Here is a 26397-nt window from a genome sequence, read left to right on the forward strand (position 1 = left end):
TGTTTATAAATAATATATATCAATAATTTTGAGTGACTTTAGATAATTAAAAATTTTTATTTTTAGTCGTGTGAATTTTATTAACTCAAATTATATCACATAATTAACACGACTACAATATTAGTGCATGTATCCCAAGAAATAATGGGGGGTCCCCTCAACAAATTTTGAGAAGTTGGGATCCATTTTTTTGGATCCCCAAAAATATTGCTAATTGCACTTGCACCTACATATTTTCTCCTATAAACGAGACACAAAAATACTTATGTGTGACATATTTTTTTTTTTATCTTTTTTATATTCCATATATTTTGTTCATGTAATGATTAACATCAACTTAGGGAGACAGTGATATTATTTGGAGGATTTTTTTATCGCACTTTTCTTTAAAAAGTTCATCCAAATCTAATATTGAACGAAGACAATATCATATTTAATTTTTTGTCAATTGTCATAACATATAAATATATTTTTTTTAATTTGATAAATGTATGTGTTCAATGTGATAATTTGTGTAAATAATACTTTTAATTTAATTTGTATTGTATTATATAAAATATGCATATATGATTATTCAGTTTTATATAAATTTGAATATCTATTTGTATCACTTAAAATTAAAAAAAGATACTTTTTACGTTCAACAATAGTTGTCCAATGTTGGCTTGGCACACTCTTGAAGAAATTATAAATAGAAGGGTAATTTTACTATATCACCCTTTGAATATAATAAATATATTGTCTTAAAAGGTGTAATAGAAAAATGACTATAATTAATGATAAAAATAAATTAGAAATTAAGTATAAATTTATCCATAAATTTTATAAAGTGGATAAGTATTGTTAAATCTATATTTTTAATTTAATAAAGAAGTACCGTTAGGACATATATTTTTAATATAATAAAAATGTATTGTTGAACAATGAACATTACATTTCATTGTTTAAAAAAAATAAATATATTAATTGAGATCAAATTAAATACATTTATATATTATGTTAAAAGCATTTTCTAAAAAAATTTGAGAAATTCAATATATAACATGGGGCCAATGGTTGGTAAAGAGTATTTAAAACTAAATTATCTATATTAAAAAAATCTAATTGTGGTGAAGTCTACTAGAATATTCATATTTTAAACTTTCTTGGAAATTTTATATCATGTTTCCAAACTTCATTTTTGTGTAAATATAATTTAAATATTAAATATGTATGCCTTTTTTCTAACAATTTTTTTTTTCCAAAAGATAATATTATACTATTAATGGAATAATCACCAAGTCAACTTGTGAAGGTTAGAATCATCGGTTACAATCTAATTAATACATTTTCGGAAATAATCCGTTGGATTTAATTTTGTAAAAATACTCAAATACATTATCAAAGAAGTTCTTTGAGTCTATTTTGGCTCTTTATTGTTATTCGATATTTATATTAGAGTTTAATTAAATTTAAATTTATATCGTAAAGTGTTGTGTTGGATACAATACTCTTTAACAATAGAGACTCAAATTCAAAACTTTTAATTAAGAAGAAACAAAAACTTATACATTTAATCACAATTTTTGAGTTTCAAAATAACATCAATTTATTCTATAAGAAAAATACTATCATATTTGATTAATTGAAATTTGTATACCAAGGGCCGAACAAAAAAGGGAAAAATATTCTTTGTCAAGTGATTTCATTTATACTTGAACTCAAAAAATTTTAATTAAAAATAAAAAAATCTTACTATTACTGACATATATTAAATAAAAAAAAGAAAGACAATTTAAAGTAGTACTACTCTAATAAATAGTTGGAGTTAGTTTTGAAATTATATACACCTTCTTCTTCTTCTCTTTTCTTTTGTGGGGTGGGTTTGTGTCTTAAGATGATTTTTTTAAAAAAAAAAATATCAAGCATCAATTTATTTTTTTATGTTATGATATTTTTAAAGTTATATCATTCACCCTTCAAAAAGTGTATAGGCTGCTAAGCATAAATTTAATTGTTAAAAGAATAAAAATAAAAAATCAATTCATTTAAAAATTAAATCATACAATTAATCCATTATTTGAAAATTAAACCATACAATTAAATATTTATTTTTGTGCGATTTTTTAATTTTATATTTAATATTTGATATTTATATTTAAACAATAGACAATCCCAACGGAGAAGTAAAGCCCTTCACTTATGATTTATTATTATTATTTTTAAAAAAATTCATAGTGTTTGACAGTTAATCATATCACATTTTTACCTTTTTCATATTACAAAATCTTTTTACATTTGATGAAATTCGAATACATCTCAAAACATCTTGATACATTGCGTCTCAATTTTACGTACATCACTCCACATAAAGTGATGTATTCGAGAGATACATTTTTTATGTATCTGGCTAATGCACGTAAACCAACGTGTCAATACATCACATATGTCTCAATAATCATAAAGTAATGTATTCAATTGATATGTAGCATAAAGTGATGTATTCAACTGTTACGTCGCATAAAGTTTTTTTAATAATTTTTTCAAATGATCAATTTTTTTAAAAAATAAATGATGTATTTAAGTAATTTTTTTTTCTTTTCTTTTTGTTGATCTAAATGAATGCAAAATTGCACAGGAAAATTGTGAATGAATTGATTACTTGATTGATGAAAGCTAGGAAAAAGATATTATAAATGGTGGGTCATAATCAATATGTAGAGATAATGAAGCTTCATGATAGACGAATATATATTGTGGGGTTTGATGTCAAAATCAATAGGCAAACATATATTATAATATAAAAAACTTTATCTTTTTATCATTTAATATCACTATCCCACAAACCATGCAATCAAATTAGGATAAGGACATAAATGCAATTGTCTATTTCTTCACATATAAATAATAATATCATAGCTACTGTTTTTCTCATAATTTAATAATATCTAATTTTTTTAAATAACAAATTTCTCCTTTTTTTTTTCTCTGGAATTTTCCTCTGCTAGTTGTTTCTAAAACAACTGGTTTTGCACATTTTAATTTGGTACAGCAATTCATGAGTGGTATTAGTAGTTGGGATTTAAATATGAATTGACTATTTTGTGGGTTTATTCCCTTTTTTAAAAAATGAATTTCTAAATGTTACAATATTCATTGTCCTATTTGATTAAGGTATTTTTAGTTTGAGAATCTCTCAATATTTTAATTTGAGTCCTTTTAAGGTTGAGCGTATTAAAATTTCACCATGTTTGATGGGAAGATTGGCGGAAAAATTAGGATCGTTTTATAGCTAGTTAGAATTATATCGATATCAATAATATAGAGATTAATTATGTATGTATTATTATTTTATATAAGTACATGTATTATTTCTTTCACCTTCTATCATGTATAGAATTTTACATAAAATTTTTCTTTATATATGACATGTATTAGTTATGCAGGATTTAAAATTACAAATTACATATCATATTAGGCAGCGATTTTTTAATTTTTTTTTTATAAACAATGAAAATCGATGCCTTTCTTTACATTATTTTTTTAAAAAACGAAAATCGATGCCTTTCTTTAAATATTTCCTAAACAAAATCTTTATTTTTTCTAAATTAATTTTATTTATTTTTAAAAAAAAAGGAATTCGCCGCCTAGCCAGCGATTTTTTTTAAAAAAATTTAAAAAAAATAAAAATCGCTGCCTAGGTAGCGATTTGAATTTTTTTTTAAATCACATTTTACAAAATCGCTGCTACTGCAGCAATTTTGCTTTTTTCGGTGGAGTAAATCGTTGTTGTTCCAGTGATTTGCTGTTTTGATTAATATAAAATTTTATATACCGTTTTGAATTTTTTTTAAATATTTTATACCCTTTAAGTTTCGAACTGTTTTTTTTTTTATGTTAAGAATTTATAGGTGAAGAAATGAAATACGTTTCTTATTTTTCTTTTATAGTTTTGTGAAGGAATTTAAAAGAGATATACATAAAGAGTGTAATTTTTAAGGGTAAAAAAACTGTTACAAGTACTAAAATTAGTATATTGTGATTTGAACATTGGAGTAAAATTGAAAGAGGTAATCATACAAACAATCAAAAGTCATTGGTATATGGCTAGTGCAAAAAATTGACTATTGATTTAATCATTTTTTGGACTCTTTTGACAATAAAAAAGACCAACGTATAGAAAAGTTACAAAGTGTCCAAAAAGAACAATCAAAATTATTCAAGAAGTAACAAGATCACTTCAAGATTTCAATTATATACGTTTCCAATGGGCCAATTCAGTGGTCGTAAAATAATAATTTAAATTAGGGTACCATTATCCATGCCACCAATTTTATTCATTCATTTTTTAATTGTTATAATTTTAAGAAATTTTAGTAAGGTTTTAAAATGTATTTTTTTTAATTATATTGATAAGTGATAAAATTATAATTTATAGTATTTTTTGTATAGTTTTTTGAATATCTAATTTTTTTTGACTATAAAATTAATGTAATCTAATTTAATTTTAAAAATTTATTAAATTGTCTTTTGAAAATGAAATGTAACAATTAAAATGAAAGAAGAAATAATTATATAAGAACATTAAATTCAGCAAAAACCACCATTTCCTTTTCTTTTTACATGTACATTGATATTTGTAAAATTCTGATTAGTATGAATAGTGATCGAATTGATATAGCAGATGATATTCTTATAGGAATATCAAGGAATTGATTCATTTTGATTGTGCTTTTTAATTGAGTTTGTTGCATTGAAGATTGAACTAATTTAATAAGGATTATATTTTTTGAGTGTAAAAATATAGGGATTGTGATTTACTATGATCTTGATTGGCGTGATCGACCCATAAATCCATTATTTTGAAAAAAATTAAAAGGCTAAATGATATTTAAATATATTATTCTCATATTAAAAAAAAATACATAAATAAATTATTATTTGCACATAGATAATTTTTAGTTGGTGCATTGCGAGTGACTTCTCGATGAACAAGTTATGGTTACTCTTGTTGATATAGTTTCATGATTTCAAATAATTTTGTATTCTAACAATTCCGTCTTAGTATTTCTTCTTCTCAATCATTCAATATATTATATGGATTTAATGAGTTAAAACTCTCTTCATGTATATACTTTTTTGTATATACTTTTTTGGTAAGTTTGTCAGTAGACAAAGTCTTAAGAGTTTATTTATAAAAAATAGAAAAAACTCCTTGAGATAAGTACAAGTAAGGGGTGGGGCTTACGTTACCAATTCTAATGAGTTAAAATTAAACTAAAGGAAAAAAGAAAAGTTTTATAAGGTACTTTATTAGTCTAAAATTGAAAAACAAATTCGATACAATTCGTCATAATCTAAAAAAATGTTTGAATTAGAAAATCATTTCTATTTTAATTCAATAGAAATAGGAAAAATTGAATATAATGATAATTGACAAACTATTAGTTCAAATCAAATACTATAATTACAGTTTGATTTAATTGTACCTCATATCAAAAATGTTGTCAGTCGCCTCTCTTTTTTAAATTCTCTCTCGCTACTCTCCCTCTCTCGCTTGCTACTCTCTCTCTCGCTTTATGCAAACAAATATGTACAAATTGAGTTTCTATTTGTATAAAACGAGATAAAATTATATATACAGATGCAAATACAAATATCTTCATCCCATGCACTTATAATTATACAATACAAAAATTTCTCTGCGAACTTTTCTTTTGTCTTTCTCTCTTTATCACTTTATATAAACACAAATTATACATAATACAATGTATATGCTCGTATAAAGCGAGAGAGAGAGAACGATATTTGATATACAAATATTTTATTTCGACTCAATTATATACAAATTCAAATTTTATACAGATATACAAACACAAAGTTTGTTGTGAAGCACAATTATACAAACTATAATTATAACATATATTTTTGTATTTGTTATATGTGAAAGTTGCTCATAAAAATATAACTTTCAAATTTAATTCTGAAATAGTGGATGCTATCCAAACAAGTGACATACTACATGCAAAAATAGAAAGAAACTTATTAGAGTTTTTTTTGCACATTTTTGTTAATTTATGGTCCTTTATATTTTATCAACAACTATTGGACAGGGCCTCGACTAGTTGGCCCTTTCGAGAAAAATATATTTTATGACCACTTATACAAGGGAAAATTGTATAAAATAGCAAACTAATAATCTAAATTAAATTGAATAGCTAGGGTTTGATTTAATTGTGCTCCATAGCAAACATTGACAAAAATTTGCCAGGCATCTCTCTCCCAGAAGTCTCGCTCGCCACTCTCCCATTCTCGCCTCTCTCGCTTTATACACAGAAGTGTATAATTTCTGTTTCTGTTTTGTATAAAGCGAGAGAAAATTGTATATATACACATGCAAAAATATATATCTTCGTGTTATACACTTAATTATATAATTTACAAACATTTTACTTCAAATATTGCAGAGAAAAAAGCCAAAGAATTATACAATTGTGAATTATACAATTGCAGTGAAATACAATTTTTCTAGCTTTATACAACAGAAGTGTACATATTGTGTTTCTGTTTTTGTATAAAACATATATCTTCTTGCTATACACTTATAATTATGCAATATACATACATTTTAATTCGATTCAACTGTATGCAAAGCTAATTATACAATTGCAGCGAAATAGGCCAGCGAATTAATACAATTTAGGCCAGCGAATTATACACTTTTATATGTATAGCGAATTATACAGTTTTTATGTTTGCTATGGAGCGCAATTATGCAAAGTTTGCTATATTATACAAATATGATTTTTTTGTTTGCTATATGTGAAAGTTGCCCCTTATACAAAACCCGTGTCTTTTGGGCTCTCCACTTCTGCTGTTGGCCCTAAGTATACACTACATATACATTTGGATTTGATATGTATGTATTGTGTATGTGCGTGTATATATATATATACACTATTCGAATATTATATATTGGGTTGCAATTTGCCTTACTATTTTGTGAAGGTTATTCATTACTAATTCATAAGACGAAATATAATAACATATTATTCGTTTTAGTCTTTCATTCAGATTCACACAAAAAAAAATTGCTATAAGATAAAATATTCCTTAATTAAAATAATTTCATTTTCAAAGTTCGAAAATCAAATAATTTTATTCAAAAAGTGAAAATATACCTATACCTCTCATGATTCTAATGAGCTACCTATCGACCACTTAATGATTCAACAACAACATGGGAGAGATTTAATCATGGGAAAAATTAGTCCTTTTTAAAGATTTGGTTTTTAAGGTGGACCTAAAGGAAATTTTATTTATTAAAAGATTGTATTTTGGTACACATTAATTAATCTAATATAACAAATTAAATTTAGTAAAAATTGATGATAAATTTGATAGACACATGTACCCCCTATCCATCATCATATTAACGAAAATGCCCTTCTGCCCCAGAAACAGGGTGATGCCACCAAACTCTCAGTTTAGGTCCTTCATCTGAGAAAAACCAGAGAGATTGGATTCTTGTCATAATAATCTTCAATTGAATCAATGCTAAATGAATACCCTTATCACAAAAAGATTCAATCTTCAAATTTTCCCTCAAAATTTTCTCTCTCACTTTCCACAACTTTCCAAGAAAACCCCACATAACACTCATCCATTTCCAAGAAAATTTTCATTTACTGCCAAGACTCTAACTTTATGCTCTGTTGCAGCTTCTGAATCATTGTCTTGTGGTGGCTGGGATGACCCAAGTTTCATTGGTGATCCAATTAGCCCTGGTGAGTCCAACAAGCTTCATAATTTTCTTAATAAACTAGGAATTAATGATAAAAAGTATGTCTTTGTTTGCCTCTTGGGGTTTGTTTGTGCTTTGGCTATTTCAAGGGTGAAAGTTTCTTCAATTATAGCAATTCCTGGTTGTGTTATTGTTTTTGCACTTGGGTTTTCAATTGGGGTTTTTAATGGTGGTAAAATGAACTTAGATGGTAATAAGAGGTTGCATCAAGATCAGATTTTTAAAGATTTTATTGAGAAATTAAGGGTTTTGGTGGATTTTCTTAGTGGGGTTGATGTAGAGATTGGTAATTTGAAGAAGGGTGTTAGGAAAGGAATTGAGAATAATCAAATTACTGTGGAAGATTTGGGAAGTTTCGAAAAGAGTCTGGAATCTATAAATTTTTCTGCTCTCAATGCTAGAAAGGTTATAGAAGGTTGTATTGAAAGCTTGTCAATTGATGGACAAGATATAGGGGGGGAAATCAGTCAAAAATCGAGTAAGAAGAAGAAGGAGCCGGGTAAATATGGCTTCGACTTCTTTCAGATTGCTGCTGGTCTGTTTCAAGCAAAGTCGGGTTCGAAGTCTACTAAAATGAAAGATCATGGTGACACTGAGTTAATGGACAGAAAGATGAATGGCCCTAAGCAAGGGAATATCTTGAGTTCTACTACTAAAGAAAGACATTTGAATTTTGATATGGATCTAGACGGCCTTAGTGGCACTTCAAGGCACAGTTTCAATGATGATGCCATTAGACAAGACAGAGTGGGTGAGACATTTGGGAAGGCTAGCAGAATGAATGTAGTTTCTGATGGAAATTTCAATTTTTCCGAGATGGATAGTAACACTGTTAAATCAGTTTTCAACAGAGAAGAATATAGTTACCAGACAAGTAGAGTACAATTTATGAGGAACCAACGGGTGTCTCATAGAATGAGTCATCCTTGTAAATTTGAATCTTGGGCTTCTGATGATGGTTTAGCTGATTCTATTGATTTTGGCGTCAGTATGGAGCAAAGCAATACTGAAGCATCTTCGTTGCATGAAAAGGACGTCGAGAATTTTGAAGGAGTAAGGAGCCATTTTGGTGGAAAAGAAAATGATGAAGACACCTACAGTCATTTTCTTGGAGAAGAGATGAGAAACCCTGAAAAGGAACCCTCCATGGGTAGAGATGAGGCCTCAAATGAATGTGAATCTGGTCACTCTCCATCTTCAGGAGGTTCCATTGATTTGCAATTTAATAAGTACCTTACTGAGGCAAATATTCTAGTACAAGAAGCAAAGGACTGTTTAAGGAGGCAAGACGGCGACAAGCATGCTGAGAATGCGTTTTACGAGTCTGCTGTATTGCTCTCAAAAGCTATAGATATCCGCCCCATGAGTTTATTGGCTGTGGGACAGTTGGGAAATACTTACCTTCTTCATGGAGAACTTAAGTTAAGGATCAGCCGTGATTTGAGAGCTTTACTAACTGATGCTGTATCATTAAATAAACGGGCTAAAATACGTGATGCGCTAGATGATACGGTTCCAAGGGAAGACAAAATTACATCTTATCTTGTAAATGTATGTGAAGAGTGTGAAGAACTACTTATTAAGGCAGGAAGACAGTATAGGTTAGCCTTGTCGATAGATGGGAATGATATGAGAGCTTTGTATAATTGGGGAATTGCTCTCTCGTTGCGTGGGCAGTTGATTGCAGACATTGGACCTGTAAGCATCTTTCTTGAGATTACTTGGTTTAATTTTCTCTTTTCTGATGGTTTGAACTGAAAATTGTGAAATGAGATCAATATCTCATATTATGGACTAAATTCAAATAGCATTGCTTAGCAGTTCTCTGCTCTCTCACTAAAGCTACTAGATTGTTTGGGAACTTTTTCTACCCCTTTCATAGTCAATGTTCTGCCAAATTTCAGGGTTCTGCACGTGATGCCGACAAAGTTTTCTTGGCTGCAATTGATAAGTTCGATGCAATGATCTCCAGAGGAAATGTATATGCACCTGATGGTATGAGAAATAACTATTCGTCCATACTGTAAATTTAGAGTCTTTACTAATCCATGGTTGCCTCTTTTTTTTTTTTTTTTTTTGTCTTTACATTTTAATAAGAGAAGTAGGAAGAAGTATTTTAGAATCCTGGGCTTATAATCATTCCAGCAATGACCGTTGTTTAACTGTTCTTCTTTCTCTCTTTTGCGGTGGAGCTACAAAATCTATCAACAATAAAGGAGCTCGCCCTGCCACTTCTTCGTCATCAGTTCCTAATGTTTTGATTAGGAACTAATGAAAGGAGAAAGTTGGTGTCATCTCTGGGCCAGTTGATGATGTATGAGCTTTTGATATTCTCTCGTCTCCTTTTGCTTTGCTAAAAGTTGAACTGGTAAAAGTGATGTGTCATCTTTGGCGAACTTAAAGTTAGATAAGAACAAATGAACTAGTAAGTGCGCGTGGAAAGCAAATATCATCCCCCTCTCCTCGCATTTATGCTGCTCATTGTTTTAATAATAATAGTAATGAGCTGGTCATTATATAGCTAGGCCTTAATGGATGAGTAGCATCAGCATCATTAAGATGGAGTTACTATTTCACAAAGAAGGAAAAGAAAAGAATTCTATGGATTACTTAACATGTGGGCTTACGACAAATTTTCTTCGTACAGCTCTTTTCAGATGGGCCACAGCATTGCAGCACAGATCTCGCCTACGACCTAGAACAAGTAGAGAGAAGGTGAAGTTATTGCAGCAGGCTCAAAGGTTATACAAAGATGCCCTTCATATGGACTCCGATAACCTTCAAGCACGAAAGGCCCTGTCATCCTGCATATCTGAGCTCAAGTACTGGTATAGATAGTCATACAATAAATTTTAGTTATCCTTCTTTTTCTCCATTTGATAACATAAACCAAGTTTACATATTTATCAGTACCCATATGGTTGAGATAATAAGCAGGGAGCTTTACTAAATACAAAGTTCTCATTCATCTGTCAAATAATACACAAAATCCAAAGCAAACTCAAGCTACATTTTATTTGATTATGTACAACAGTTTTAAGATGTATCCTACATATTTTACTGTTTCCATTAGCATCTGTATTTACACGGTTTTGAGGCAATTTCTTCTGAATTCTGCATAATTGTTTTCACTTGTCTTTACTATCATAGCTCGCGGTATCACTACAGGTTGATGACTAAAAATAACTACTTACCAAAATTGGATATCAGAACTAACTCATGTTTACGTATCAAATTGGGGAACTTGTAAACCACTTGCACAACAAGACTCATTGTTTCTAAGAATGTGACGTTTAATATTTGTACATTTCGTTATAAATATATATATATATATATATATATATATATACATTTTGACACAGACAGACAGTCCTGAAAACATGTTTTTTGGGTTGTCACTTGGTGATTTTTGTTATAAAAGCTGGAATTTCATCATCAAGCATTTGTATGTCTTATTTTACTGAACACAATGTAACTGGAACTTGAATTATTTGGTGACTTGACATCATTCATAACATGCTAAAGCTGGTGATTTCTTTGTCGTGTCTTTTGTCATTATTTTCAAAGGAAAAGGGTTCGATAAATACTCCAACTTTGATCGAAATTGCTGTTACGATACCAAACTTTATGGAGGGTCTTTTATCCCTGTTCTTTTTGAAAGTGTATTTTAAAGGTATATATGTGTCTAGGTAAACACATTACTATTCAAAATGATGCAACATTTATGATGTCCACGTGAGTACGTATATGCCTTTAAAATGCACTATCAAATATTGCAGTGATAAATGGTCCTCCGTAAAGTTTGGTATCGTAGCAACAATTTCGATCAAAGTTCGGATATATTTCAGACATTTTCCCTTTAGTTTTATTAGAGATACACTTCAATATTTCCTATAGCGGTTAACTCGTATACTGAAGGCCTATTTGGATCGACTTTTAACTTGTCATAAGTTAAAATCCTACCGTAAGCTTAAAACGAAGTGCTTAAAAATATTTTTTTAATCTTATCCAAACATGAAAAATGTGTTTTAAAATTATTTTGACTTAAAATAAATCAATTCAAACAGGACTCTAAGAGCCTGTTTAGCTCAGCCTAAAAGCTGGTCAAACTGACTTAAAAGCTGGTTTTTGACTTATTTAACTGTTTGGCAATACTCAAAATAACTTATTTTAAGTTAAAAAAAAACTTATTTTAAGCCAAAAGTTAAAAGTTGGGGTAGGGATGTTTTTTTTTTTTTAGCTTATAAGCTGTTTTAAGTTGACCACATTTTTATCTTTTTGCCCTTAATGTTTTTATATAATCACCAAATTACACATATAACCCTAACATTTCTTTCTTCCATTTTCCCCTTTTCACGATTGGCATAACAACTTCAGCACTTTTATCCAAACGCATAACTGTTTATTTTAAAAATAAGTTTCAGCACTTTCAAAAGTACTTTTTTAAAGCTGCTTTTATTAAGCCCATCCAAACGGGCCCTAAGACTTAGCTGAATGCAAACAAATCAAAATGATTATATATTTCCAGAAAAGAAAAAAACCTTGTTTTCTTCCCATAGAGTAATCCATTAGTCTCTCGTTTCTGGTAATAATAAAAATATGGCCTAAGTCATCTCCAGCCACTCGAAGTTGTCCGCATAATTCATTTAGACACTTCAACTAATCCTTGTGCCAATTGAACACTTTATTTGTTCAAAAGTCATTCCTATTAGACACAAAATGCTGACATGGCAAAAACGTGTAATTCACTTTACTTCAGCATGTTAATTTATTAAAAATAATAGTTTTCTTTTTTTTTCTTAATTTATACCCCCAAGTTAATTTTCTTTAAAAAAAATTAACAAAAAAGAAGAAGAACAGTTCTTCTTCTTCCTTGTTCCTATCAACCCCACCCCAACCCCCATACCCATACACCAATGGTTATCTTCTTCTCCCACCATTCTACTGATTTCAAAATTCTTAGTCTTAGTGTTTATCTTCTTCCCCCACCATTCTAAAGGTTTCAAAATTCTTAACATTTTGTTTCATTTATAAATTTTTTCGGAGAGATTTTTTTGCCCATCTTTCTCTACCTAAAAAACGAGATGAAGTAAAAAGTTATAATTAATAAAAAAGCTGATGAAAAAAAAATTGTTGGGTTAAAGATGGAACTGTATAGGGAGGGGAGGGAGGGTCGCCATTAATGGAGTTAGAGGAAATGTATGTTTTGTTCCAGTTGAAGGGGCAGGGAAGTGGGTGTTTAAGTTTTATTTATTTTTTTCATTTTTTTTACTTTAAAATAATCTTTTAAATTTTTTTACTTTATAATATAATGTTTAAATAATTTTTTGGATTAAAAAATAACACATGTCATTATTTAATTGGTCAAATTGACATGTCAGCACGAGTGTATTTCACACATCCTCTTTTTTTGTTTATTCTCGAAAAAATATTCAAATGGTTCAAATTCAGAATGGTTGAAGTGTTCAATAGGTAGTACGTCTAGTTGAGGTGTCTAAATGAATAATCGGGACAAGTTTAAGTGGCCGCATATGACTTTGGCCTAAAAATATCTATATAAAAAAAGTTGCGAGCTTCTGGATAATTGATTGAAAAATTATGTCCACACAAAATTCAGATTCTTTCCTCTTTAATGTAAGCATCGAGCAAAATGTTATACGATTAATATACTGAGTCATTTTTTCCGAAAAAGAAAAAGTTATTCCCTCGTTCGATATTATTTGTCATAGTATGCTTTTTGAAAGTCAATTTAACTAATTTTTAAAATTAAATTAGATCACATTACTTTAGTATTTTAAACAAAAAAAAATAAATATTTTAAAATTATATAAAAAGTACGGTAATTTTTTTTCGCATATTAATACAAGACAAAAGGGTCCTTGATAGTAGCATCCATTCACCTTTTTCGTCGCTTTTCTCAAAATAGATTTTTATGGACAATTATATGTTTTCATATTTTTATCGTCGTCATTAAATACTTATCCTCATCATTTAATAGGGAGAATTTGATAAAAAGTAGTTCAAACAGAGTGTTTTCCAAGCATCCCCAAGAAGTTTCAGTTCTTCAGTTCATTTAAGCAAAATTTATGCAAACATAGTCCCATTTTCAAAATAAAAATAAAAATAGAACACAATAAATATGATGACATTTAAGAAAAAATTAACTCAACATATGTGGCATTTAATTGTGTATTATTGCTTTGATGTATTCTCCCTTTCTGGTTTACGCTTCGCATTAGCGATACTCCTGAAAACTTCCAGAATTCCTTTAAATGTTACAACTCCGATCAAATTGTGATCTTCATCCATCACCCAAATGGAATTAGCGCGATGTGCTAGAGCTTGGATCATCACAGCCACCAATGAACTCCATGGATAACAAGTAATCGCCTCGGATCTTCTTGCTGAAGAATATCGTCCTAGCACAGTAACTTTGCTTGAGCCTGATTCATCATCTGATGAACAGCTTGAAGCAGAAGATGATGATGAAGACAGTGAAAACTCTTCATCTATTAGTTCAACCATTGCCCCAAGTTTCTTTTCTTGTAACCTCATCTTGACCAACTCGATCAAGTCCTCTGGAGGACCACCGTAGTCGATGTAAGTCATGAGATCACCAGCTGAAAGTGTCGCGATTGCTGCTGCAACGGTCTCATCACAGTAGGCTAGAGTGAAGGGAGAGATTTCACCAATCAATCGGTTGTCTTCATCAACAACTGCAACTGAGCTCTGCTCAATATACGCCCGAATTATGGCATCCAAAGAAGAAATTGCAGGATCATGATAACTAACAGTCATCATATCGTGATTTATGATGTTGAGCGATTCAATTGAAAAAGTAGGCATGGGAGAGAAGACTCCAATGGAGTTCAGAAGGAACCGGACAATGTCTTCCTGCGTTAGCCAACAGTATTCAACTCCGTTATGATTTGTGGGAGTCAAAAATGACGCTTTACTCGAAAGCTTTTTCCTCGAAGGGGTGCTCTTAGAATTTTGAATTGGTATAACCAGATTCTGAGCGCCTTCAAGAATGTAATCTATCGCTTCCAACAAGCTGAACAACCAAAGATAACACACATGAGAAACCTGCCAATAATCAATCTTCAAATAGATCATATAAGAAGAATGCTTTAAAATTAACACCCAATATTATTCAAATCACATTAATACATCTCACTTTGATCTCATCTATCACAACTAGTTGTGTTCACCATTTTGACTCCCATCAATCATCTTACTAGTTTCAGGGATCTATGACTTTAATCTCAAACTAGCCAAATACGAATATCATCACAACCAAAATTAACCATTTCATACATGTGCCAAAGGTTGTGGCACATAAACAACAAAGCTTAAACAAGAAAGGCCAAAAAGCGAGCATTAAAATTTGATGCTGAAAAAGTAGATCTATGATTAAAATCAAATCAAATCAGAATATACAAAGTTAACTGATGAAAAAAGGATTTTGAGGGCTAAAAGGGCTTTTTTTTCTCTTTTCAGCAAATCCTTTAGCAGTATTCCTACACAGTACCTCAAAATACCAATTCATTCTAAAAACTAATTGTTCAAAAAAAAAAAAATTAAAACAGAAACAAAATAGAAATCAAAAAATGTAATTGCAAAAGGAACAACACCAATATAATTTCTAATTCTATAAAAAAAAAAATCTTGATAATTACCTAGAATTTGGATCTAAATGTCTGACAATGGAATTCCCTTTAGGCAAAATCTGTTCCACAGGAGTTTGAAGAGCCTTAGAAGGATCCGCCAAATTCTCTTCCGTACAGAGGAAGCAAATCACATCTACCATACAGATCTTCCCAATACAGCGGCAAACAGAATATCCTCCGCCTCCTTCTTCTTCTTCTACAACCTTCCTGATATGGTCACAGCTCCAAACGCTTACATGAGTCTCGCCGGATTTTTTCAACAATGTCAACGCCTCCGATACAGTAGCTTCAGCTGGAATAGGCTTTAACGCCGGCTTACCAAGACACAGGTCAGATACCTCCCGATTCAAAAAACTTACTGCCATGCAAATGCGAATATTCAACAGAAAGAATACCGATATAATATAGAGAAAGAAAAAAATCCGATATAAAATAGAGAAAGAGATCGGCCGGAAAATTCTTTAACAGGAAAATACAACGGAAGACTTAGTCGGTGGTGATAGGTTAGATATGTGAATTCTAAGCTGAATATTAGGAAAAAATTGATGTATTTATAGGTGGTGACATTCCATTCATTTATTATCTTTTTCAAAAAAATAAATAAGATACTATCTCCTAAATTTGTTTTGATATACTTTCCGCTTTGTTCACAAATAGTGAATTTTTCACTTTTGAGCAACTCTTTTCAATTTTTCAATTAAAATTATAAAAATTAATGAGTATTTAAGAATACATAATTTTACTAAGAGAGATTAAATAAATTAAAACTAATTAAATAACTTGTTGCTTTTAGCATGTAGTTTGGTTTGGTACAACTTGCTGTAACCTTTTTCTTCTATAAAAGAATACAAACAATTAATTTATGTGTTAAAAGAACAGCGTTTGAAGTTCATATTACATGATATATAGCACCACGTTAAATATATTATTTGAGTCTCATAATTTAATTAAGTCGAATAAATTAAAACAAGTAAAATATTTATTATGGTCGGAAAATATGTGTGGACTAGCCATTGAGTAGAAATTGTCCCTTTTCAGAATCTCAATTTGAATCAATCAAAAATTTATACAATATCAACTATTTATTTTATTTATTTAACAATTTTATCTCAAAATCGATCTATATAATAATTTAGCGATACTCAAAAACTCATCAAATTTTGAATTCTCATGACTTAATATTTTATACATTTTATTATCATATATTTACAAATTGTCACCTAATCGTCGGGGTAGATATACTTTGAATAGCAAAAAGATAGTGTGGGCCCTGGGAATCTAAAGTGATTAATGGTTTTGATTAAGATGTTTAACTATTTTCATGGGCAAACTGAAATCACATTAATTAAGTTAGATCTTAATTTTAGCATATTTAGCATAACGTAAGATGCCTGTATATAGCTAATCTCAAAACTATGAACCGAAAATAAACAGCAATTAAAGGATAGAAACTGAAAACACAGTTTTTAAATTAATTGCAGATATTTATTGTCTCAAACTACCAATGCAATTAAAAATTTAAATCTGTATTAATGGTAGGTAAGAGTGGTGGCTCGTAAAGGTAATTAGGAGTATTTAGGTAATAGGTATAGTAATTTTAGAATATAATATACTATTATTTATTCAAAGTTTAGTCAGAAGGATTGTATTGATTGTTTTTATGAAAATTATACTTAGAATTCTATTACAATATCTAATAATAATAATAATAATACAAATATAAATAATTTAAATCCTAGTTGTTTTATAATAATGTAAACTCGTCGATCATCTTTATTGGACCTGTTCCAATCATCAACTTTCTTCAATACTTATCGCAGACATGTCAGTCAGCTGCGTTAAACATGTTCCTTTGACCTGATCCAATTATCAGTTTCCTTCTTCTTCAACAGTATTAGGTGATTTTCATTCCACCATTTCTTTCATAGTGATGGATAAATGGGTGGAATAACTAATCTTGAGATATCAATATGTTGTAGTGTTGGAATTACTTTATTCTTAATTAGAGATTTTGGGATTGAATCATTACATGTATGGAGAAATTTTATATGGAGTGATATCGCTGAATTGACCTGCGATGTGAAATACGAATTATTGGGGCTCCAATACGGAGTTTGAAGTTTAGACAAGTGGAAAACAAAAATAAAACTTGTGCAGAGATAACTTATCTCGAAATAATTAGTATAACAATAACTTATTTCCAATCAAACGACGTCTTAAAATTTTTCGACAGTTAAATAGAATTACGCCACAAATTTATGATATTGTTAAGTTAAAGATATGATAAGTTATTCGACGTTATTAATTAAATACTAAGTTAAATTTAATTAACTGGAAGTTTATAATGCTTGTATAAGATGAAAATTAATTAATTCAAACATATTCAGATAGAGATGATTTTTGTTATTATATTTTTAATACTAACAAAAAAAAAATATTTGGAAATGACTTTCGTGTACTCATTAAAAAAAAGGAAATAGTGTACTCATGAAATAAGAAAAGAAAGAAGCAAAGATTAGCTTTAATTTGTATCGGCAATTTCGCACCAGATAACTCGTTCAATTTCATAATCTTTTACGTTTAAATTTGTTTGCATGACTTTTATTTTAGAAGCAAATTTTTAAGAAAGTTTCTTTTTAATTATTAATTTTTAACTTTAAAATATAGATAAATAAAATGAAATAATTGAATGATTGTAATGTATAATGTGGTAATGATTATGAAAGTTAAAAGAATATGAAAAATCGATCAAACTGATTGAACATAACCAAATCGAATTGATTTGTGCCAATTTTCAATAAAATTACATACTTTTTTTAATTGTATAACCGCCTTGAAAAAATGAAATGATTTTTTTAATTTATTAAAAAAAATTCACGTGTACGTAAATATATTTCTACTATTAGCAATATGTCAAATATAAGTTTAATTTAGGTTCTAGACCATTGTTGACCTAATGAGTTTAGGTCTTTGCTCTTTAATTAACATTTAATTAATTAGTTTTAAAATTAAAAAAAAATTATTATAATAAATGCTCTATCAAACAATACAAACACTTCTTCATAAGAATTGAAGTACTTCACTAAGAATATTGTATATTTGCGAAAGAATATTTTAATAATTATTAAAAATAATAAAATGAATCAAACTGTCTCGATTAAAATAATTTTAACTTTATATTATAAAATATCTTAAAAAAATAATCAAAATAGTATATATTTTTTTAAAGGCTAAAGTATTCATCACCCCTGAACTTAAAGCTTTTTATTTGGCGTACACTTAAACTATATTCTGTTTTAATTGCCCCTCAAACTTGTTTATCCACTATCATGTACACTTTTTTGTCTGCTGCTCCTAGTGTGATTACACACGCACGTCAGTTGACAAAAATAGTGATGATGTGGATTTGCAATTGGATAAATAATAGCCACTTAGACAAATTAAAATGGCAAAAAATAAATATCATATTCCAAATTCTTTCCCGATCGCCATCAATCTCCACCACCAACCACCGTATCTCCTCTTCTCATCTCTCTTTCCGATGCAAAATCAATTCTTCACTCTAACCTTCTTTCCGCTGCAAAACGACACGGTTTCTTCCAGCTCACATAATACTCCATCTCCTCTCGCCTTGCTCAATTAGCTGAATCAGAATCCTTATCCATTTTCAACGATGAGAAATAACTCTACTATCCGAAGAAGTGGTCCTTGGGCTTCGATAATGATGCCGACGACGTTGATGATATCGTCTGCAGCCGGTCAATAATAGAAAAATAGAGAATTTTTTACATTTTTTTTACAGTTGTAGCTTTATGACGTGGCAAAAAATCACTCGCTCACATACCTAGTAGAGTGTGATTTCAATTTCTACGCCAGGTGAACAGAAAAGATACACACGTTGAATGAATAAACAACTTCGAGAAGACAATTTAAACAAAATAAAATTTAAATATACACTAAATAAAAAACTTCAAATTCAAAGGGTTAATAAATACTTTTACCTTTTTTATAATAATCGAGTCGTTACGTTAACAACCCGTGATGGTATATGTAAAGGCTTTGCAGGTATTTGTAACAAAGGCCATGTGCATCTACCAAACAGAAACAAAATAAAGTCATTAATAATTAGTCATATATGTGCTGTATTATTATTATTATTATTATGATTATTATTCTTATTATTATTATTATTGTTGTTGTTGTTGTCAAAATAATGATACGGTCAAGTACTGAAAATGTCATCAAGTTGTATATAAACTATAAAGTTCCTCTCCCACACGTCCTTATAATAACATACAAAATATACTAATCAAAAGAACTCTCTGGATCCCCAATAATGCATTTTAGAAAAGATAAAAGGCAAATTTATACAAAATTTTCAAACTTTGGTGATTTATGACTAATTACTAATCAATTTCAATTTCTAACTAATAAAGAAGTATAAACGATTTATTCAATAAAGTATAAACGATTTTATCAACTAACAAATAATAGATATTTCAATTTCAACTAACAATAAAGTATTAACGATTTATTAACAGTAACGTTGCTCCTTTTGTTGAATTTTTCTATTATACAAATGAATTTTGTTTTTGCTAATCCACATTAATACAACTTTTTGTTCAACTTGGCAAATGAAATTCAACGAGGCATTTAATTTTAGAATAATATAACTAAACAATAAACAGTCATAGACAGGAAGAATGCATCAAAGTTTTAAAAATTCTTCTATGTGCCAAAAATTACAACTTTAATATGCTTTCATTGAACTGTGAATTTTGTAATATTTTAAATGATAACATTTGGTTAAATTATTTTTAATTATTAAAAAAAATAACGTTAAATTTATGACTCCACCATAATTGCGTAACAACTACCGATGAGACAAAATCTTTGTCTATATTCTTTTGTCTTAGCTAAGAAGAAAGAATTAAATGGAGAAATTGATAGGAGACTAGTGCACTTTTATAATCTTCCAAATGTGTGGAGCAAAAAAAATTATGAAGAAGTAACAATTTCCATTGAGTAGGTACTTTGTACATTTAATTCCATAGGGTATAGCAAGTTAGGCCTTTAAATGATAAAATTTTAGTGTCACGAATTTGACGTGAGATATAAAATATAATAATTTCATTATAAAATGTATATTATTTTATTTTATATTTAATTAAAGATATTAAATAATTTTAAAATTATTTATCTTGTTATTTGTATCAGAGTAATAAAATACATATTTCATATATATAATAGATAATTTATCTCAAAACAATAATTTGTTTTTAATTAAACGATCCGTTAAAATCTTACATCATATTTCTAGTGGATGAAAATAATACTCAATTTGTGGAATCATCTCAAGAACAAGACAAAATTGATTTAATTAATTATTACGACTTTAGAATAGAACTAACGAATATTTTAGAATATGCCGCACATCTATATATGATATTTAGTCTTAAAAGCTGCTGAACTTTAGGCTGAGTGCCTGTATGACAAAAAACAAATATTAAAAACAAATGAGAATGTTTTTTTTATTAAAAAAATCTTAGATAAGTACTTTTGAAATAAAATCGTTTGTGTTTGGTTTATTTTTTGTTAAAATAACTTTTGAGTGTTAGATTAAAAAAAGTATCAAATTAGAATTTTGTCGAGCATAAATTATTGTTTTTAAAAAAAATATTTTTAAGAATAAGCATATTTTAAAAGTTGGACTAACTAGACGAATTCTTGAAATCGATCTGATATTCTTTTTATTTATTATTTTGTTAATTTTCCAAACATATCTAATTATAGAAACAAAAGGAGAGAGTGACCCCAATATTACTTGTTTAAACAAAAAAAAAATGTATTTTTAATTTTTGGGAATTATAGAGAAAAAAAATCATTTATTGCAGTGTCCATTTTTTCTTTTCTTTCTTGTGGTTTTGTGGTTTTAAAAATCTTCTTGTGGTTTTGTCGTACATGTCAACATTGGTATAATAAATTAAAATAAATAGAAAGGAGCTAAAAATGTAGAAACACACAAAATTCTTCTATACACATTACACCTCACCTAATCAATCACAAAACAATTTTCCCCCAAAATTTCACGTTATTACTAATTTAGAGTAGCATTTTATTTAAGTCGAGGATCTATCAGAACAGTCTCTTTATTTTCACAAAGTTTTACTTGAGCCGAGAATTCAGTGTTTTTGAAGACATTGTTGGAACTCGGCCCGAGGCAGGGTTCTAACAAAATGCATTTGAGATTCAAGTATGTAGCTTAGTTTTGTAAGACTTACTCTCTCCGTTTCGTATTGTTTGTCATGTTGTGCTTTTCAAAAGTCAAATTTGATTAATTTTCAAAGTTAAATTAGATCATATTAATTTAATATTTTAAACAAAAAAAATAAATATTCTAAAACTATATGAAAAGTACTATAAATTGCAATTTTTGCATACTAATATGATAAAAAAATACATCTTAAAATGTTAGTTAAAGTTTTTATAGTTTAACTCTAAAAATAAAAATCATGACAAATAATACCGAACAGAGAGAGTACGCCTTAATCACCTGACTGTACGTCTTTAGCATACTAATGCCCAACACTCAGGCTCGTCTAGTAGATTTACACAAGTTATGTGTTAAATTCTTAAGCTTATATGGTTGAACCTCATATGAACAATCTTTAATATATTTTTTTAAATCTATAGAAATAAGAAGATTAAGAGAAACTTAAATAACAAGTTTTGGTTAACACTTTGAAGATGATTATATATTACGTAAAATTTCTTTTTAAAATGCACAAGTAAATTTTTTTTTTTACTAATAATTGGTCTTCAAGTTTTTGTCATTTGTTTTAAAATTATCATAATTTTTTGCTATTTGATAATATTTTAATTTTATTAATGACGGAGTGATATTTTTTGTTATAATATTAGTAAATTTTATTGATTATTTTTTTTGAGAGATGGGAGGGGATTGTATAGTATGATAATAATATATTTTTAGGATTATTGATTCTTTTTATTATTATTAGAAAATTATGATATTAAATTATTTATATTTGTATAATTATGTTAGAAGTTTTATTTTCTACAAATTTTCTTAATCATGTTTGCAATTATTTTATACTTTTGATGTATTTTTATAATATTGTTTTATTATATTATATTAAAAAATTTTAAAATCCATAAAATTTATGCCCAATATCTCATGACTTGCGCCTCACCTTATGCTTCATAAAACACGCTATTCTATACCCCAACTAAATGAAATAGAGAGAGTGACCCCATTGTTACTCCATTAAGGAAATTGTATTTTTTTATTTTTTGGGCATTACAAGAAAAAATATCATTTATTGTAATGTCATTTATTTCGTTTCTTCATGTTGTGGTTTTATCATTTTATGTGTCAACTTGGATATAAATAAAATGAATAGAAAGGAGCTAATAAATGGAGAATGAGACTTGACACACAAATTCTTCCATACACCTTACCTAACCAATCACAAAACAAATACTTCACAAAATTTCACGTCAATCATTCTTTAGATAGTAGAATCTTTATTTAAAGGGAAAAAAAATATGATTAAGTAATATATTTAGATATTGCTTTGGATTGTAGATCTATCAGAACACAGAAATATTTTCATAAGATAAAAATAAAATTACATATATATCACCTTACCAATTTAATGATTATATCATATAAAATTGAAAAACAATTGAAAGTCATTAATGTATAATGTATTCATCAACAGCCAATTGTTTTGTTAGTACTGGTTTTATTATTTTAGATTTTTATTTTACATTACATTCAAAATGTAAAAGGGTAATAATAAATAGAACTGGAAAAAAGATGGAGGTCATACCGGGAGTCGAACCCAGGTCGCTGGATTCAAAGTCCAGAGTGCTAACCACTACACCATAGAACCACTAAGCTGTTACACTTTGTTGTTTCCTAATTTGGAAAATATGTAAATAAAATTATAAAACTTGTTAAACTTGATGTGAATTATTAGTTTGCTCTTTGAATTTGTGATATTCTTAAAAATATTCATTTATTTGACTAACTGAATTTAAATATATCTCGATCAATAATACGAGTGAAATATATCCTTGTTTTCGATCAAGTGCACGAGTGTTTTCAACGATTCTCACGATTTTTTATTAAGAGTCACATGTTTCTACAAGAGCTTGAGACCTTAAGTCATGTGACAGATCATGAGTGTATCTAAATTTAATTAGTCAAATAAATGAACGTTTTTAAATATGTAAAGAGGAAGAAATTAATATTTACATCCAATTCAGGTGTGTTTTCAATAATTTTTCTTTTATGATTATACATCTTACAATTTCTACGTTACCAGTCTATGCATGTATATACTTATCCTGTTATCCGTATCAAATATTTAATCAAATTAATTCTATTCAATCATTAGAAATTTCAGTCTCTGTAAACGAATCTTAATCAACGATGACATGTTCATTAATTAAGGGTACCAAATTTTACACTATAGTGCAAGTCATATGTGACAAATTCTTAATCATAATAAACTAATATATAACGTCACCCTTTGAAATTACATAATCATGAAAAGATTAACACAATATTAAATAAATATGAGCACAAACAGATATTAAACGAACGATAGAAAACCTTATTTTCTTTTTCCACAAACCTAATATAATGTTTAATGTGCATTTTTCATAACAAGGCGTTTCCTACTAGTGGGACTAGTTGATGTTTGAAATTTTAATTAAGAATTATTAACTTGTTAAATAAGTGATTATTCAAATTGTTTTTGAACATATCTTAATTTTTTTTTGGTAACACTGGATTTACGTTAAACATATCTCAATGCTAATCATCTAGTTGCCACAAGCATTATCTAAATCTATGGTCGGAGCTTAATAATATCTATTATTTGCCTACTTTGAAAAGACAGTGTAAAAAACGACAAAAAATAAAATAAAAATAAAAGTAGGACCTTGAATTTGGTTTATGTAATTATTTTTCTTAAACTACTAGATGATACACATGATAACATAATTTTCTTTTTTTATGTTTTATCATACAAAAAAGTAATACTTATGCCACAGAATAATTAAACACAATTAAAGGCCGTACACTACATTGTTTATGAATTATGATCGATGATTAATCATTTTTCTTATAATCACTGATGGACACCTAGGTGAGAATATTTTATTGATGAGCAAGGGATGATTTTTAAAAGAGAGAAGTTAGGCGTAAACCTAACGTAAAGAGTAATAATTATAGATAATTATGGAAACTTTAATAGGATTTATAAACCTTATGAATAGACGATGCAGTAAAATTAAGATACTTTTGTTCAAATTCATTTGTAAATTATTGTTGATTTTTTGGAATTATAGTACTATTATTTTATTAGATTGTCAAATTTTTATTTTACCCTTCTTTAAATCTTTTTAATGTTCAGTTTTACACACTAGGTATGAATACAAGATTTAAATTTTATATGATTTCTATTCTCTCTGTACGATTTTATTTGTCATGATTTTCTTTTATAGAGTCAAACAATAAAAACTTTGATTAACATTTTATGATATATTTTTTCATCATTTTGATATGTAAAAAATTGCAATTTATGTATTCTTTGTATAGTTTTTAAATATTTAATTATTTTATTTAATATATCAAATTAATACAATCTAATTTAATTTCACAAATTAATTAAATTAACTTTTAAAAAGCATAATATGACAAATAAAAGTGAACGAATAAAGTACCTAATATATCAACCTAAAGTTAATACTATAAGAGCAAAAAAAATCATTAAATTCACCTAAATCTATAATCCGCTATACTATATATATCCTTACTATGTACACAAGTCCCTTTTTTAATTCCTACGACTATTACACGACATAGAAATTACATCTAATAAGAACATTAATAATATTTCACTTTAATAAGACGGAATCTTTTATATTTTGTCCATCATCACAAATTATTGAAGTAAACATGGATATTTTGACTAAACTAAAGTAACTAATCAAAATAATATGTTTTTAAAAAAATTTACAAAACTAGTATAAACGTATTTCACAGTATCGTTTAAGGTATATTTTATTTTTTAAAAGCTGACGGTGTTAGGTTGATATACATTACTCACGCTAACGCTTTACTCCTAAAACGTCGCAGTAACATTTTGGGAGTAAAACATTGCTCAAAATAGCATTTTAGGAGGAAAACATTACTTACAGTAACATATATCAACCTAACGCAGTTAGTTTTTTTAAAAAACGAAATATACTCTAAAACGTTACTGTGAAATACGTTTATACTAATTTTGTAAAATTTTAGAAATACATATTATTTTGAATAATTGCTTTATATAATAACTTAGTTTGATAAAAAAATTCGTAAACATGCATGCAGATAACGTGAAATTAAACGAAAACGATATCGATAACTTCATGGATTACTATTCCATGAAAATTATGTATTTGATTAAAGAAAATAATAGAAAACGTGCTCATTTGACTAAAAAGAAAATCGAAAGAGACAAAACTGTTCCTCAGGTAGTGATTGTTTGTTTATTAATTTTAGTATAAAAGATTTTTTTATTTTTAAATTTATATTGTATATATTTAGATTATTCGAGTCGATGACTTTTAAATCTACATGATAATTTAAAAGATTAAAAAATATATTGTGTTTGTTTGATCGATCTATAGTTTTCAAATTTCCATTCATGATAAAAATAGTTTTGTGGAAGAATAATTGGCCACGATGACAGGGAGGGACCTAAATAAACGAAATTCATGTGAATAAATGCCCAAAACTAAAAGTTATGCTACGTGGCATAAGCTCATAGGGGTTTCTAATATGTGGTCCTTAATTACTCCAAGGGACGTATTAAAGGGCCAATTGAAGACGCTGATAGCAATGAATTTCATTTAGGTGACGTTATT

General features: G+C 28.2%; 2 protein-coding genes and 1 non-coding gene across 3 annotated transcripts; 1 reads left to right on the plus strand and 2 right to left on the minus strand.

Annotated features, from left to right (window-relative positions):
- Positions 1-7024: 7024 nt before the first annotated feature.
- On the plus strand, positions 7025-10884 carry LOC101243852 (uncharacterized). The gene is made up of 3 exons (XM_004232806.5): positions 7025-9481; positions 9688-9778; positions 10431-10884. The coding sequence occupies exons 1-3, from the start codon at positions 7541-7543 to the stop codon at positions 10619-10621; spliced, it is 2223 nt and encodes a 740-aa protein (XP_004232854.1). The 5' UTR covers positions 7025-7540; the 3' UTR covers positions 10622-10884.
- Positions 10885-13815: 2931 nt separating this feature from the next.
- LOC101268829 (CBS domain-containing protein CBSX5-like) lies at positions 13816-16623 on the minus strand. The gene is made up of 2 exons (XM_004232805.4): positions 15463-16623; positions 13816-14837 (listed from the first exon to the last, which is right to left on the minus strand). The coding sequence occupies exons 1-2, from the start codon at positions 15816-15818 to the stop codon at positions 13976-13978; spliced, it is 1218 nt and encodes a 405-aa protein (XP_004232853.1). The 5' UTR covers positions 15819-16623; the 3' UTR covers positions 13816-13975.
- Positions 16624-23297: 6674 nt separating this feature from the next.
- On the minus strand, positions 23298-23369 carry TRNAQ-UUG (transfer RNA glutamine (anticodon UUG)). The gene has a single exon. It is a non-coding gene; the product is annotated as a tRNA-Gln (tRNA).
- Between the last annotated feature and the right edge of the window lie 3028 nt (positions 23370-26397).

Source organism: Solanum lycopersicum, chromosome 2 (genome assembly GCF_036512215.1).
Source record: "Solanum lycopersicum chromosome 2, SLM_r2.1".
NCBI classification, from domain to species: Eukaryota; Viridiplantae; Streptophyta; class Magnoliopsida; order Solanales; family Solanaceae; genus Solanum; species Solanum lycopersicum.

What these genes read in the sequence shown, in the direction of transcription:
- LOC101243852 (XM_004232806.5), top strand. Translation starts at nt 7,541, where the DNA reads ATGAATACCCTTATCACAAAAAGATTCAATCTTCAAATTTTCCCTCAA. An exon ending in TGATTGCAGACATTGGACCT is followed by an intron (nt 9,482 to 9,687) that starts GTAAGCATCTTT and finishes GCCAAATTTCAG; the next exon opens with GGTTCTGCACGTGATGCCGA. An exon ending in AAATGTATATGCACCTGATG is followed by an intron (nt 9,779 to 10,430) that starts GTATGAGAAATA and finishes TTCTTCGTACAG; the next exon opens with CTCTTTTCAGATGGGCCACA.
- LOC101268829 (XM_004232805.4), bottom strand. Translation starts at nt 15,818, where the DNA reads ATGGCAGTAAGTTTTTTGAATCGGGAGGTATCTGACCTGTGTCTTGGT. An exon ending in CATTTAGATCCAAATTCTAG is followed by an intron (nt 14,838 to 15,462) that starts GTAATTATCAAG and finishes TTGGTTGTTCAG; the next exon opens with CTTGTTGGAAGCGATAGATT.